Genomic DNA, 16,144 nt, shown 5'->3' with positions numbered 1-16,144 from the left:
ATGGTCTGATTCACACAGTGGCGGCGCTGGGGGGGGGGCTTGAGCCCCCCCAAATGAGCCAAGCCCCTCAGCTCCGCAATATTGTTACCTACATATATTCATAAAAAATGGAAAACACAATCGTCGTTGTTGCTTAACAATTAACATCAAAGAGACATAGATCTGTAGAACTCAACGTCTTCATTAAGACGGAAGTATGTGTCATGCATCCCACAGAAACGTACTGAATGCACTGAAACTCATGCGCTGTATTGCCGCTCCCTGTGTAATGCCATTCTATCTTGAGCTATGACGAAGATTAGACAACCACGTTAATGTCAAGTTACAACAGATCATCGGGGATTTTACTTAATAAACCAAAGGTTTCACAGGTATTTACCCATTCATTTCATTTATCTTTTATTGAAAAGTAAAACATAGCATGCATGTATAAGTATATTGTGTATAGGTCAAAACTATGAAGCATTTAGCTGGTGTTGTGTCCTCTGTGAGATCATTTTGCATTGTGTATCAGCCATCCAAAATTGTATTGATGATGATGGCATACACTTAAAATTGTGACTTACAATCCGATTAATGTTATACTTATGATTAGATATTAACCTTACATGTTAACTGACCAAATACTATTTCTAAACAATTCTAGAATGAATTTTGAAATTGTCATTGGGCTATTTATAAGTGCCTAATTTAATGTAATGTAGTAGTTACATTATTGTAACAGGTGCTTGTCACACTCATGATAATAAGAACAATATCACAATCACAGTTTGGCCTGTATGAATAATGTGAACTTATGAAGAAACCAGCCTTTCTGTAAAGGTCAACTGCAATTTAGGAATTTTTTGGCGCCACTATGACCATTCAATATCCATGCCGCGGGTTTGCTTTGTTCGAGCGTGTGATTCCCGCCTCGAACGCCTTAATCGTATGATCACCCAGCCGCTGACCATGGTGCACCCTCTGCGTACGGCTAACGATCGGCTCAGCCCGATTAAGATCCAGATGCCAACCGCACGCCACACACACACCCCGCTCACTCCCATTAGCTGCCCACAGTTTTACAACATGCCCTATCAAAGCTGTGTTTGTGTTCCCTAATTAGCCCTGAAATTTTACATTATCACTACCCTCTAATTATGTACTTGTGCTATATGGTTAAAGATAAACACTTTCTCTAACAGTATTTCACGGATATGTTCTGGATTTTCATGTGCTACTTAATATAATTTGGTGATTTCAATGCCGCAGAGCAGTTGTTCGTAATGTTGAACTATGTTTAGTTGTTATTTGTTCCTTTTTCATGAAATGACCCAACAGTCTGTATGTTATATCTTTTTCCTTAGATTTCGATGTTTAAAATGAATATCCTTTGTAAGCCCTAATGCCAATATAAGGAGAGAAATTCTCATTCGTTTCATATAAACTAACACAACTTGGAAGTAAGAAGTGGTACTAGCAGTCAGCCGGCTCGGGGGTCACTTTGACGTTTGCGTACTCTGTATAAAAGGGAGTTATGTTTGTTTACGCAGTTCTCACTCTCTCTGGTACTCGGCCTCACACTGGAACACACACTCAGTTTGGATTAATAAAAGGAAATCAAAATCAGCAACTCGTTTTCAAACAAGGACACCGACACACTAGACAAGAATCAGACTTCCCCCACCAAAACATAAACCGGTCATACTACACATAGGGTTGATTATGCAACACTACCTGCTACCCAAGAAGTGGCAGTGAGTAGATGGTCCTACAAACACATGTGGTGCAAGTGAGGAGAACAGTGGTGATCGTGATGGTGAGAATGCAGACCCGACTAGTGCGGGACCCCAGCCACAAGAGGGCACCACTTACACCCATGGTGAAAAACTACCACCAGAACCCAAGGACCTGAGCCAGCTCCCAGATAGTGGTTCTACCTATCCAGACTTGAAGAGATATCCGGCCACAGAATACAGCGGCCAGTCAAGGTCATTCAACGAGAATTGGCACTCGTGGTTGGAGTACTCTGTTACCCACGATGCTGCATTCTGCTTCGCACTTCACACACTTCAGTAAAACTGAGAAGTCGTTCACCCATTAAGGCTTCCGGAACTGGAAGAAAGCGACCACATCACTAAAGTCCCATGATAACTCTGCAGGACACAAGTTTGCCATGCAAGCTTGGGCAGAGCTTAAATTGCAGAAAACAAAGGGTACAAGGATCCAACATGCTCTCGATGCAAGCCATGCTAAAACTGTGGAGGAAAACTGACATTACCTAAAAGCTGTGATAGATGCACTGTTCTACACAGCCTGCCAGAATGAAGCCTGCAGAGGTCAGAGGGAAGGTAGTCAGTCAGATAACAGGGTTAATTTTCTGGAACTTCTTGACATGATTTCCAGGTATGATGAAATCGTGAAGAAGAAGCTGAGTGGTCCTGGCAATGCCAAGTACACGCACGATGATATCCAAAACGAACTGCTTGACATCATAGCTGGAATGATCAGGAAGGATATCAGCAAAGAGGTCATGGAAGCTGAGCATTTTGCTCTAATGGTGGATAAAACAAAGGATGTGAACAAACAAGAACAGCTGTTCATTGTGGTAAGGTACCTCCATCAACAGAGCCTTCACGAGGAGTTCCTGGACTTCACAGATGCTGAGGGTCTGGAAGCAGATTCATTGCTTAAGAAAATCATGGAGACTCTGGCTAAATGTGGTATTGACCATAATGCCTGCATTGGCCAGTGCTATGACAGAGTTGCAGTCATATCAGGGCACATAAGTGGCGTACAGAAGAGGTTCAGGAGAGAGGTGTCTCATGCTGTATATGTCCACTGCTATGCACACAGGCTCAACCTTGTGCTAGTTAATTGTGTGCACAAAGTCCAGGCTGCAACAGAGTTTTTTGTGACAATTCAGAAGCTATACAAATTATTTTCTACCTCGGTTGTGCATGATGAATTTCGTGAACCAGCACACAGAGTTGAAACGACTGTCAGACACAAGTTGGGTCTGCCAACATGCTGCTCGTCTGGCTGTGAAAAGAACCCTCCCTGTCATTGTGATAACCCTAAAGCATCTTGTGGAGGGGGACAATGTCCACAGAGCCACTGAATCAAAGGGCCTGTGCATCTTCCTAGATCAGCAGTTCATAACCAGTCTAGTGGCCATAGAAAAACTACTGCTGATGACAAAACAGCTATCAGACCACCTCCAGTCACCTAACCCGCAGCTGGCCTCCGCAGAGGACCTAGTATAATCTGTCATCTCTAGTATCTCAGAAATGAGAACTGAAGCAGCATGGAAAGACTTGGAAGAGTCTGCTGAGGATATATGTAAGAAAGTGGGAATATGCCCTGAGACGGTGCATCAAGGTGGACAGCGATCTGCCCCCAGACTCCTGGACGAATTCATAATAACATCTAGTACTGGCCAAAGAGATTAACCAACACCAGATGCCAGGAGACACACCTTCTATGCCATCATAGACACGATGCTCAACGAGCTGAATAGAAGATTCTCCTCTGATGCCTGCAGTGTTCTGATGAGTTCAACTGCATTGAACCCCAAACACTCCACATTTCTGGACAACAAAGCATTCTTAGGAATGGCAGCAAACTATGGTGTGGCAGAGGATGACCTCGCAGTGGTGGTCCACCAGTTGAACCGGCTAATTTCTAGGAAGAAAGACAAGGAGCAGGAAGTATCCACACCATTGGAGCTTGCAACCATGCTTGAGCCATACAAGGATGCCTTCATGGATCTCCACAGACTTGTATGCGTCGCTGTGACCCTGCCTGTCACTTCAGCTACCTGTGAGAGAGGTTTCTCATGTCTGAAGCTTCTCAAGACATATTTGCGCAACAGTAGTGGTAACAACCGCACCAGCAACCTTACTGTTATATCAGTAAACTCCAGGAGTAAAAACAACTCAATATTGATACTGTTATAGACACATTTGCTGCCAATCACCAGAACAGACGCATTGTTTTGAAGTAATATTGACTATAAACACAACATGATGAAAGACAGTTAGCCTGATAGTGACCTTACTTGTCCTCAGAGTGTATTAACTTCACATGAGATAATTCGTTTCTGCTATGTAAACTATGTCTTTATGTTATATTTCTTTTGATTTGTAGCTTTACTCTTAATGATATATTAAATGTTCAATCTAAGCTAATCTTGATTTTCTTTATTATTATGTAATACCTTGGGTGGAATTTAGGTGAGCTTCCTCTTTTACATATACGCATAATTTCATAAAAAGATTATTTCTAATTTGTAATAATGAATTATTAATCAGTGTATGAGTTTCCAATGAAAACTGCATTGAAAACGCAGTTAGAAATAGCACACCTTTCTGTTTGTTTGTTTTTTGAATTTTGCACAAAGCTACTCGAGGGCTATCTGTGCTAGCCGTCCCTAATTTAGCAGTGTAAGACTAGAGGGAAGGCAGCTAGTCATCACCACCCACCGCCAACTCTTGGGCTACTCTTTTACCAACGAATAGTGGGATTGACCGTCACATTATAACGCCCCCACGGCTGAGAGGGCGAGCATGTTTGGTGCGACCGAGATTCGAACCCGCAACCCTCGGATTACGAGTCGAACGCCTCAACACACTTGGCCACGCCGGGCCAGTATGATTTCTATTACCGTTATTTATTTGTTGGTTCGCAAGCAGTGTGACTTTTATCGTTGTGTTCGTTACGTGTTTCGCTATTTATTTGTTTCTCGAATGATGGTCTTTAGATATTTATATTTTGTGTCACGTGTTTATTGACTTAACTTTAGAAATGTTTGTTCATGTTGTGCCCAAATGTGCTTTAAAAGTGGTGTTGTCTTCCGTGCTTTGTCTTTACTTGTATGTGCTAGTGTTTTATTAATTTCCAGCGAAGTGTATGATATGTTTCAGGAGTTTGTGAATCGTTTTTGATATCACCATAAATATTTGGGATCTATTTTTTTTCAATTAGTCGAAAACAGTATAGGACCCTTCGAGCTTGTTTTAGATTTCTTATCTCCATTCGTATTATATATATGAAACTGTTGATTTAGGTTTGGTTTTGCTTCAGGTTCCACGTAGTGCCTGCGTAACCGCCCTCTTTGTTTAGTCATAGCTATTACTTACGTCATTCATCTACCACTTCGCTTCTTCTTTGTAGGTATGTTGAATTTTAGATACCCAGGAGGGTCAGGTGCATAAGACCTCTTCCTCCATCCCTAACTTTCATGTCGGTTACTACTATGTTGTTGTTCTAGTGCTTTTGGGTCGGACTAACCCACAGTACTCCGGCTCTTTTTAGGGCAATGTCCATATATTGTCTTAAGTTGCCCTTTTTATATATATTTTCCATTATTACGTTTATTTATTTTTTATTTTATTTTTTAAATCTATTTATATATATTTAATGGAAAAGAGAAAAGAAAGAGTGTGTGTTTTTTCTTATAACAAAGCCACATCGGGCTGTCTGCTGAGCCCACCGAGGGGAATCGAACCCCTGATTTTAGCGTTGTAAATCGGTAGACATACCGTTGTACTAGCGGGGAGTCAAAAGGAAAAGAGGAATAATAATAACACAAAAAGGTATGAATATTATACTATTATACTAATTCTAAACGTCTAGTGCATGGTAGCCAGCTTGATTTATATTTCTTAATTATATATTGATAGGAGAGAGGTACTAAGGACTATGTTCATCATGTACGTAGTGTCTTGTCGAGATCACATAGTAAATTATTTTTATGACAATTCTTATTAAAATAATTTAGTGCATTATACAACAGTCTTACAGATATTGTCTCTATGTTTGCATACTTGTGCATGAATGTGGATGAAGTACTACATGGTACTTTATAAGTTGAAGTTAAGATTGAATTTTGTATTTTTTGTAGTTTGCGTAATTGTTTTTCTGTATGTTTATCCAGGCATGACATGCGTATTCTATTATAGGTCTAATTATGCTTTGTAGATTTTTATTATATTATCAGGTAATGTGCCTTGATTTTTACCTGAAAGACTTCTTGTATAATTTGCTATTTTCCAAATTCTAGTCAGGATATTGTTATTACGCTGTATCCACGTTTATTTGGTATCGTAAGTTAATCCTAAAATTTTAGTCCAAGTAGCAGTCTGTAAAAGTGATCCGTTAATGTATAACTTTGGTGAATAAGACTATAACAGAGGCAACTAGTTAGTCCTACTCCTCCTACACTTCTTGAGCTGCTCTTGTGAAACCAAATTGTAGAGTTTGACTTTTACAACGCGCCCATGCCCATAGAGCAGACGCAGATTGACTTTTTTTTTATTATTATTGTAACTGAACATAGACTTAGCTCTATAGTACAGTATGCGGTCAACCTATAAGATTAAAAAAAAAGGAAATTTGAAATATACTACATAGCAAACGTTGTACAAAATAACACAATAGCATATGTTAAACCTTTGTGATAATCTATGGTAGTTTTCTGACAATTATCTAGGAAGGTTTTTTTGTAACATCGTGTATATTTATAGAAGTTCGATTTTTCTTGAACATTTGTTGTAATTTCAAGCACAGATTTTCTTAGAATTGATTAGGTCTTGTTACACCTAGATATACATTTACCTAATCAACAACACACCTTAAGTGGGAAAAAAGGTGTAGTCAAAATAAGACTGACAATGCGAGTTAAATTGGCGGCCAAACTTGTAGCAACAGTTATAGAATTGCTAATGTTTTTACAACAAATATTCATTAGTTATCTTGGTCGCGTGTATTGTTTCACCCACCGTCATACTCACAGTTGAACACCCAACCCTTTTTTAACCGCATTTTGTTTTCCCAACTAAGGTCCCAAGTATTTTGTTTTTTATTATTATTGTGTCAATAAACACAAACAAACCACAGCAAATGTAAGAAGCTGACAATCGATAGTAACCTATATTCGCTTTAGAATCGCAGTTCTATTATACGGAACAAATCTATATATATTTTACAGAACCAACTAGATTTTAAAGAAAATATATGGCGGTAGTTTTTCCTCTCTTGTTTGTTTTGTTTTTGAATTTCGCGCAAAGCTACTCGAGGGCTATCTGCGCTAACCGTCCCTAATTTAGCAGCGTAAGACTAGAGGGAAGGCAGCTAGTCATCACCACCCACCGCCAACTCTTGGGCTACTCTTTTATCAACAACTAGTGGGATTAACCGTCACATTATAATGCCCCCACGGATGAAAGGGTGAGCATGTTTGGTGCGACCAGGATTCGAACCCGCGACCCTCAGATTACGAGTCGAACGCCTTAACCCACCTGGTCATGCCGGGCCATGAAACATCTTACAATCAAAACGTCAATAACTTATTAAATATAAGTTAATAAATTATTACTATTAGTATCATGCTCATTCATTACACTATAGTGTTTTTAAAAAGTATGATTTTTTTTCATCTTTTATTGTAAAAAACTTGAATCTCATTAAAAACTGTTTATCGTCATTTTTTTAAGAAAGTAGTTCTCAGAAAAGAGCCTTAAATAAGCCCCTTGTACACTAGACGTCTGCATTACAAACCTTGTGGTTAATAATCATTGAATCGCAGCCATCTACTTGTCTCGTGTGAAATGAGGCATGGCACGGTCTGGTGGTTAGATCACTCGAGTCAAAATCTATGATTCACAGGTTCGAATCCCATCATCAAACATGTTCGTCTTTTTAACTGTTAAGACGTTTAATGTTAAAGCCAATCCACCTCTTCGTTAATAAAGTATAGCTCAAGAGTTGGCAGATGGTAGTGTTGACTAGCTGCCTTCCCTCTTGTCTATCACTTCAAAATTAGAGCTGGCTAGCGTAGACAGTGCTCAAGTAGACTTACTCGAAATTCAACAAACGATCAAACATGTGAAAACCTATTTGTTAATTATGATACGAAGTGTCGTAATAACGCATTTATATGTAACATTATCGTGCCAGGAAAACGCAGGTCAACGTGTATTGACCTCTTAAAGTTACTGACATTTATATGTTCATAAAAATTGAAGGTAGTCTTACAACTGTCTGGTAAAATATCTTATATTACTTACAACACTAGTTTTAGTCATATACTGAAATACTGCTTAAGGCTTTACCTTTGAAGTTATGCGTGGCCTGGTTGTTATCGTGCTCAGACTGTAAATCTTCTAAGAAAAAATATGTACTCTACAATTTCGAATTATAAGAGAAACAGTCAAGTTCCACTGTTTGGTCAGATAAGATATAACCGAGCTTTATGGAGGTGCTGTTTGCGTAGCTGCATAACTTATCACTTCACAATACCGAACAGCTATGTGCGCCTCTTGTGCAATTTAAACCTATGATAAGAACAAAGTTCACCTCTGTAAAAGGGTTTTCTTTGTATAACCCATCTTTCGTGGTTTGTTTTTCGTTCTAATGTTTATGTCTTATGAGGGTTTACGTAATTTTACTTCTTATCAAGGGAATCGTTTTGACAGTAGTTTAAATAGAACGATATAAATTCAATAACGAAACAATTATTCATTTTACGCCATATTTTACTCAAATACTATGCAATTGGTGGTAACAGATAAAATATTACAGTCTTAGTCGCATAAATAAATAAAAGTCGTGTTTGGCCTACCAATATATTAACAGATTTAGGTTTGTTTATTTTGGCGCAAAGTTATACAATAGGATATCTACTTGCGCCATTTTTACAACCGGGAATAGAACTCTGCATTTTAGCGTTGTAAGTCCGTAACCTTATCGCTGACCAAACAGATTACTGAAAGAATCAAATATTGTTAGAGGTGAGCTATACATTCATAGAAGTAGCTGATAATCACAATTTGATCACGGAATTATTAGAGATGATTACTGTTTATATGTGAATGAAACATGTAGAGATAGATGAGAAGTTTTGTTAAATAGAGAAATGAAATTAGTATAAATAATACGTAACGAACCTAACTTCACAAAGCAACTCCATGTGCTATTAGGAAAGCACTAAATACACAATGTTATTAGGAAAAAAAACTAAATACAATAAATCTGTTGCTAGAAAAGCACTAAATACACTAATTATGTTACCAGGAAACCATTAAATATACTATATTATAGGCCGGTCAACGAATGTCAGAACGGCACTCGAATATTCGTGGGCGAAAATTCGTGAATATCCGAATATTCGTGCATATACTTGTTAGATCGTTTTAGAATTATTAATTAATAATTAACTTACCTTAAATTGCAATATTTATGCCAGTAAAGAGTAGAAATAACTTGTTTTTCAACATTTACTGAAGTTTACATTCTTTTCTTGAACTTCCTGTCACAGTGCACCATGGGTAATGTATTACTGTAAACCATATTGTTGCTGCTCTGTTCAATGTGAGCCCTCTGTACAAAAGCTGACTTCTGGCACCTGTGACCTGTTTTTTCTTATTTTGATGCTGTAAAATTGTTGTCCATTATTATTTTATTTATGTAATTATATTACTATACTGTGTTGAATAAAATACTTGTCAAAATAATTATTGTTGTTTGTTTTCTTTTATTCTACACACTGGGGGAAACAACATTATTAATAAACATGAACTTTATTAATGAACATAAAAAAACATCAGAAAACAATTAACACTAAACAAGTTAAAATAGACATAAAATACTGAGTTTATGCTGCAGCCACATAGACCTGTTCCACATCCTGGTCAATTATTAATGCTCTGTCCATTGTTACTTGGAAAATATTAAAAGTTAAACACTAACAATAAAAACATTTGTAAAAAAACCTCATAAAACAACTTTCACTGAAAATACTGAGTGTATGCACATTCCTGTTCATGGTGTTTCCTCCTTTACATTTGAGGATGGAAGCCCAGGAAGTTGGGGATAAACTGGATTAGAGACCTGTGAGCTAGTACTGGCAGCACTCGAAGGGGTACAGGTAACTGTAACTGCAGGGAGAGCATCAGATGCAGGGAGAAAATCAGAAGGGACTGTCATGTTGGCTTTGACTGCTGACTTCAAGTTCTTGTTCAGGAACACCAATTGATCCACATGTTCAGGGTTAAGGGAAGCCCTTAGCTTGCTGACGGTCAAACCTGCTGTGCTGAATGTACGTTCGCTTGGTACTGATGTACCAGGTATAGACAGGTATTTCCTAGCAACTGAAGCAATTGATGGAAACCTTGACCTGTACACAGACCACCACTGAAGAGGGTTTGGTGGCCTTAGAGGCTCTCTGACAAAATCAGCCAACTCTTCCTCAACTGAAGAAACATCACTGCCTTCTGTCAAGTCTACTGTATCACCCATTACATAACTCAAAACTTTTGACATAATGGGTTTTTTTACAGGTGGTTCTGTTACCTCATCTGCCTCAGGTTCCTTCTTGACTTCTGCAGTGTTGCTTGATCTCCTGATTTCTTCTGCTATGTTGGCATGAAGTTCCTTTCTCTGACTTTCGGTCAAAAATTTTAGACTTTTATATCTAGGATCAAGTGCTGAAGCTTTCAGCAGGGAACTATTCAGACCTTCATTAATGATTCCTCCATCTTCTGACAAGAATTTAAATCTTTTCACCAATCCCATACTGACTGTTTTTTTCAACTGCTTAGCTAGTGCTTTGTCTTCCTCTGTGGTCTTAAGGTCCTCCATCATATCTGTCAGCAGAGGGTAAATTGAGGACCCTGTGGGAAGATCTTCCTTCCCAAGAATTTCAGTGGCTTCTGCAAAAGGATGAAGTATTGGGATTATTGTATGCATCGTGTCCCAAAGACATCATCAATGTCAAATCTTTCTCCACTTTTTACAATGGTAGCGTCTACCAACACTGCATATATGGGCACTCTGAGCTCTACCAGTCGCTGCACCATCTCCAGCGCAGAGTTCCATCTTGTAGGGCAATCCTGTATAAGGTTCTTTGCAATGATGGGACCCTTCTTTACTTGTTCCTTCTGGGCTTCAGTAGCCATCTGAACTTGCTTTTGTTTTAGAGCACTTGTGGCCAGAACAGAATGGTTGAAGAATGTAACCAACCTTCTCCCTGCCCCAAGGGCTTTTGCAATGGGTGCAAGCTTAAGCGCATCTTGCAGAGCTAACTGAAGGCTGTGGGCAAAACAGCCAGAGTGAGAAATGCCTAACTTTTCTGCTGCCACAAGCATATTTGCAGCATTATCAGTAGTTAAGTGGACAATATTGTTGGTGTTTAGAAATTCAGAACACAGATTGTGAATTTCAGAAGCAATATTTTGACCTGTGTGTCTATCAGAAAAGAGTCTGGTGCCCAGAACATTTGAGTGCATTTTCCATTGCAAGTCAATGTGTTGTTCTGTGATAGTAATGTAACCTTGCATTGCATTACTAGTCCACAAATCAGTGGTCAGTGAAACATGCTGGTCTCTCAGTTCTCCAATCATCTCTGTCTTGGCATCATTGTACAGTTTTGTAAGGTAGTTACCAACAGTATTTCTACAAGGAACTTTGTATGATGGGTTTAACTGGTTTGCAAAATATCTAAATCCTACACCCTCAACAAAACTGAGTGGTCTAAGATCTACAGCACACATAAGAGCCAGGCTCCTGTTTATTCTCTCAGTGCTGTGTACATTCATTTTGGTAGCACAGGGATTCAGCTGCAGGAGTGTTGTTTGTCTCAGTGTAGGTGCAGCAGTAACATTTTTAGAGTCCTGCAAATGCAGGTGAATAATTAATTATATATTTGCTAGCTATACATAAAATAAATATAAAACGTATATTTAAAAAAAATGGGATAATATAATTTTAAACACAGAATATTCCTGCAGGTTCAGAAATGTCAAACAGCCATGTGCTCACTGCTCACCTGTTTGTTGGAAGTTAGGGAAATTCCACTATGCCTGTTACTCATATGATTTCTTAGGTTTGTTGTACCTCCACAAAATGACAGGTTTGCTTTGCAGAGCTGACACTCTGCCTTCTTTCCATCTAGTTTAAAATACTTCCAAACAGCAGACTTTCTGCCTTGATCCTCCATATTTAAAGTCTTTTGGCGCCAAAGTAGCAACTTTAAGAAGGTTTACTGTAATCTTGTACCCACAATGCAATGTTCACAAAAGTTGGATTTCCTTTTCCTCTTTAGCAGACAACTACCAAAAAAAGTTAAATAAAGTGTTATTTATTCAGATTTGACTTCATTTTTCTAAGTTAATATCTATTAATATTAATTAGGCGAATTTCCGAATATTATTGCATTCGAATATTCGCGGAAAAAGATCCATATACGAAGCTTCGATTACTCTTGCCGGCTGTACTATATTACTAGGGAAACATTAAATACACCACGTTACTAAGGAAACACTAAATACACTAACTATGTTACTAGGAAAGTACCAAATACACTATGTTACTAGGAGAGAACTAAGTATACTATGTTACTAGGAAAGCACTAATCCCACTAAGTATGTTACTAGAAAAGTACCAAATACACTATGTTACTAGAAGAGCACTAAGTATACTATGTTATTAGAAGAACATGAAACACACTGTGTTACTACGAAAGCGCTAATCACACTAAGGATGTTACTTTGAAAGCACGAGATGCACGATGTTATTAGGAGAGAACTAAGTATACTATGTTACTAGGAGAACATGAAACACACGGTGTTACTACGAAAGCGCTAATCACACTAAGGATGTTACTTTGAAAGCACGAGATGCACGATGTTATTAGGAGAGAACTAAGTATACTATGCTACTAGGAGAACATGAAACACACGGTGTTACTAGGAAAGCACTGATCACACTAAGGATGTTACTTTGAAAGCACGAGATGCACGATGTTATTAGGACAGAACTAAGTATACTATGTTACTAGGAGAACATGAAACACACGGTGTTACTAGGAAAGCACTAATCACACTAAGTATGTTACTAGGAAAGCACTAAATACAGTATGTTACTAGAAGAGCACTAAGTAGTCTAAATGCGTCACTAGAAAAGCACTAAGTACACTATGTTAGTAGGAAAACACCAAGTACACTATATTACCAATAAAACACGAAATACACTCTGTTACTAAGAAAGTACTAAATACACTATATTACTTGAGAAGCACTAAAAACACCTAGTGTTTTCCTAGTGACTAAATGCTGTTAATGTTTAGTGTATAATGTGCACGTGAATTCAACAAATATGTATCAATACACGTAAAAAGTTACATTGCAAAAATAATAACAATTATTTATCGCAGTTTTGGTTATTAAAAATAAACAGTGTTTTGACATTTGTTACTTTACATAAATATATTCTACCAGATTCTAATGAAAGCGAGAAAACGTCTTTTTAAACATCGATTTAACCACTACTGATGATAATATTCTTCAGTTAAACATTATTATCACGGTTAATAAACAACAGTGTATTGTAGTAATTAAGTACAAGCGTGTATGGGAGTAATTCTTCCTTGTGAGAAAACAACAATCCTGAAGATGGAGATGGAAAGTTCTGAATTCAACACTGGTAAACAATGTTCTTTATGCTCGTGTTCTACCGTCATTAAGTATCCAAATTCGTTTTCTTTGTGAATTTTATTTTCTTCTAATAGATTTCAACATATTTTCAAATGTTTTATCTCTCTTCTTCTTCTTCTTCTTCTCACGCTCTAATGTTATCCTGTGAAGCACATTCGCCAAGTCACTCCTTCCAGAAATGCTTCAGTCAACAAGAAGTTTCGGTTTTTAAGCGGAACGAATTGCTGTGTCTTGATACAGAACTCAAAACAATGGCGAGCACAGTAAGATCTAAATTATGAAGCAAACATTGAGATTTAACAGGAACAGGCACATTATGTAAAGTTCCATCATGTTTACACTTGCAAGGAAAACATACGAAACTTTGAAAAACAGTTTCCTGTCTATAAATTCACTTATGTTGAAAGAAAACCAGTTGAGTTACATCAAGCTAGCCTAAGTCGTTGTTGACAAGGCACGAGACTAGTCTTTTTTAAGTCCACCGAATAATCTGGTTTCTTCAGAGCTAACAGTCTCTTTTAAATCCACCGAATATTCCGGTTTCTTCAGAGCTAATAGTCACTTCTAACTCCACCAAATATTCCAGTTTCTTCATAATGCTTTATTACAGACGTTATAAAACATAAATATTAATCCTTTTATATTTTAAACACTACATCGTTGATTTCGCTCCTTAAGAATTTTCAAGAGTTACAAGTGTGTAGTATTCCAACCACAGTACATTTGTCATATTCGTATAGTTTTGATATGATTTGTTTTGAATTTCGAGCAAAGCTACACGAGGGCTATCTGCGCTAGCCATCCCTAATTTAACAGTGTAAGACTAAATGGAAGGCAGCTAGTCTCACCACCCACCCCCAACTCTTGGGCTACTCTTTTACCAACAAATAGTGGGACTTACTGTCACATTGTAACGACCCCACGAATGAAAGTGCGAGCATATTTGGTGTGACAGGGATTTGAGCCCGTAACCCTCAGATTACAAGTCAAGTGCCTTAACCGCCTGGCCATACCGGGCCTATATCCTTATGGCAAATATATATACAACGTTTACATTGTATGAACAGACAATTCAGAGTGTGTATTCAAAAGTAACAGTAATATTTCTACTTACTTCTTCACCACGTAATAATAATAACACTGTTAGTGTTTTAAAAAAAGATGGTTTCAAGACACTAAAAACGAAGTTTAACGTTAGACCTAAGACAACTTTTAACATTATAAATACATTTGTCTCATCAATTAAATACAAGAAGCTTCAATACGCTAGTTTTAATAACATTCAGTGGTATTAAGGAGTGATAGGTTTGAAAAGTAATTAAATTAAAATTATAAAAAATTGTCATAATCAAGTATATGAAACAATAGCAGGTCAGAGTGCCACGTATGACACTGACACAGATCCACCATATTGATCAAGGAACATACGTGCATTTAATAGCGGTGAAAATTGGATATAACTATCGAAAATTTATCATTTTACTAACTTTTATTCAAATTGAAGATTTCACTCGAATGATTTTTTTTTTTTTACTTATTGGCTTTACATTTTATTTATAGGGCTATCTACGCTAGTCGTTCCTAATTTAACAGTGTAAGGCTAGAAGGAAGGCAGCTAGTCATCACCACCCACCGCCAACTCTTGGTCTACTTTTTTACCAACGAATAGTGGGATTGACCGTCACATTATAACGCCCCCACGGCTGAAAGGATAAGCATGTTTGGTGCGACGGGGATTCGAACCAACGACCCTCAGATTACGAGTCGAACGCCTTAACCCACCTGGCTATGCCGGGCCTGCTTATGTATTATGTCTATTGCGTGTAAAAAACGCACAACAACTATATAATTTTTTATGGAAGAAGGGATGTGGTACTCAGTTACTGATATCTCACAGATATACTCAAATATCCACAATATCAAGAAAGCAAAGTTAACAATAAAAGAAATGTTTATTCACTTAAAAGAATGTGTCTGTATTTTATCCACTAGTTGCCTTTGATTGTAGTTAGATGAAATTTTCTTTTCGAGCAGAAACAAAATCCATTCAAATTTACACTGGACAAAGACAAAATTCAAAATCATCTAATTACCTCACAGTTATGTCAGATTAAAGCTCCATTGCAGCATCTACCAATCATTATGTTACCTAAGTAGCAGATAATAAAACCCAGAATCATTTGATTTCCCCATGGTTAATCCAACAACCCTCATATTACCTAAATGAATGATAATTATAAATAAATTTATTCAAGGAAGAAAAAATCCAACTTATACTAACTTCTAAAAATCATTGTACAATTCCAGGAGAGAATAATATAGACATAGGGTTAAGCTGGCATAACCTATTGACCAGGTACTGTATTAAATGATTTCTGTCAAACAAATTTACGACCTTCCTATATCTAGTTTACAACTATGTCGTTAACTAGATGTAAAACAATTAAACTAAAATTTAAAAGAATAAACGTGTATAAAGACATATCCTATATTAGTTATAATGGGGTAGGAAACTACGATATTTCATTTATTTCAAGCATACTACGACTACGGTTTTATGAAAAAGGGCATACTAGAAAAGAACTTATTTACCTTTGAGTATTTACTTATTTCGAGTTATGGACTTTCAAGCTACTTGGCTAAATGTAAGTGTCATCATACATTCATGACCA

The 16,144-nt window shown here is 37.4% G+C and overlaps 1 protein-coding gene and 1 pseudogene across 1 annotated transcript; both read right to left on the bottom strand.

Annotated features, from left to right (window-relative positions):
* Positions 1 to 9,257: 9,257 nt before the first annotated feature.
* LOC143236304 (uncharacterized) lies at positions 9,258 to 12,132 on the bottom strand. Its single transcript, XM_076474580.1, has 2 exons — positions 11,807 to 12,132; positions 9,258 to 9,413 (listed from the first exon to the last, which is right to left on the bottom strand). The coding sequence occupies exons 1-2, from the start codon at positions 11,975 to 11,977 to the stop codon at positions 9,258 to 9,260; spliced, it is 327 nt and encodes a 108-aa protein (XP_076330695.1). The 5' UTR covers positions 11,978 to 12,132.
* LOC143238723 (E3 SUMO-protein ligase ZBED1-like) lies at positions 9,541 to 11,681 on the bottom strand (annotated as a pseudogene).
* Positions 12,133 to 16,144: the final 4,012 nt, after the last annotated feature.

The sequence above is a fragment of the Tachypleus tridentatus genome, chromosome 13 (assembly GCF_004210375.1).
Source record: "Tachypleus tridentatus isolate NWPU-2018 chromosome 13, ASM421037v1, whole genome shotgun sequence".
NCBI classification, from domain to species: Eukaryota; Metazoa; Arthropoda; class Merostomata; order Xiphosura; family Limulidae; genus Tachypleus; species Tachypleus tridentatus.
Note: the sequence above shows the minus strand (reverse complement) of the source record. Positions and strands in the feature narration are given on the sequence as shown.

What these genes read in the sequence shown, in the direction of transcription:
- LOC143236304 (XM_076474580.1), bottom strand. Translation starts at nt 11,977, where the DNA reads ATGGAGGATCAAGGCAGAAAGTCTGCTGTTTGGAAGTATTTTAAACTA. An exon ending in CCCTAACTTCCAACAAACAG is followed by an intron (nt 9,414 to 11,806) that starts GTGAGCAGTGAG and finishes ACAATTTTACAG; the next exon opens with CATCAAAATAAGAAAAAACA.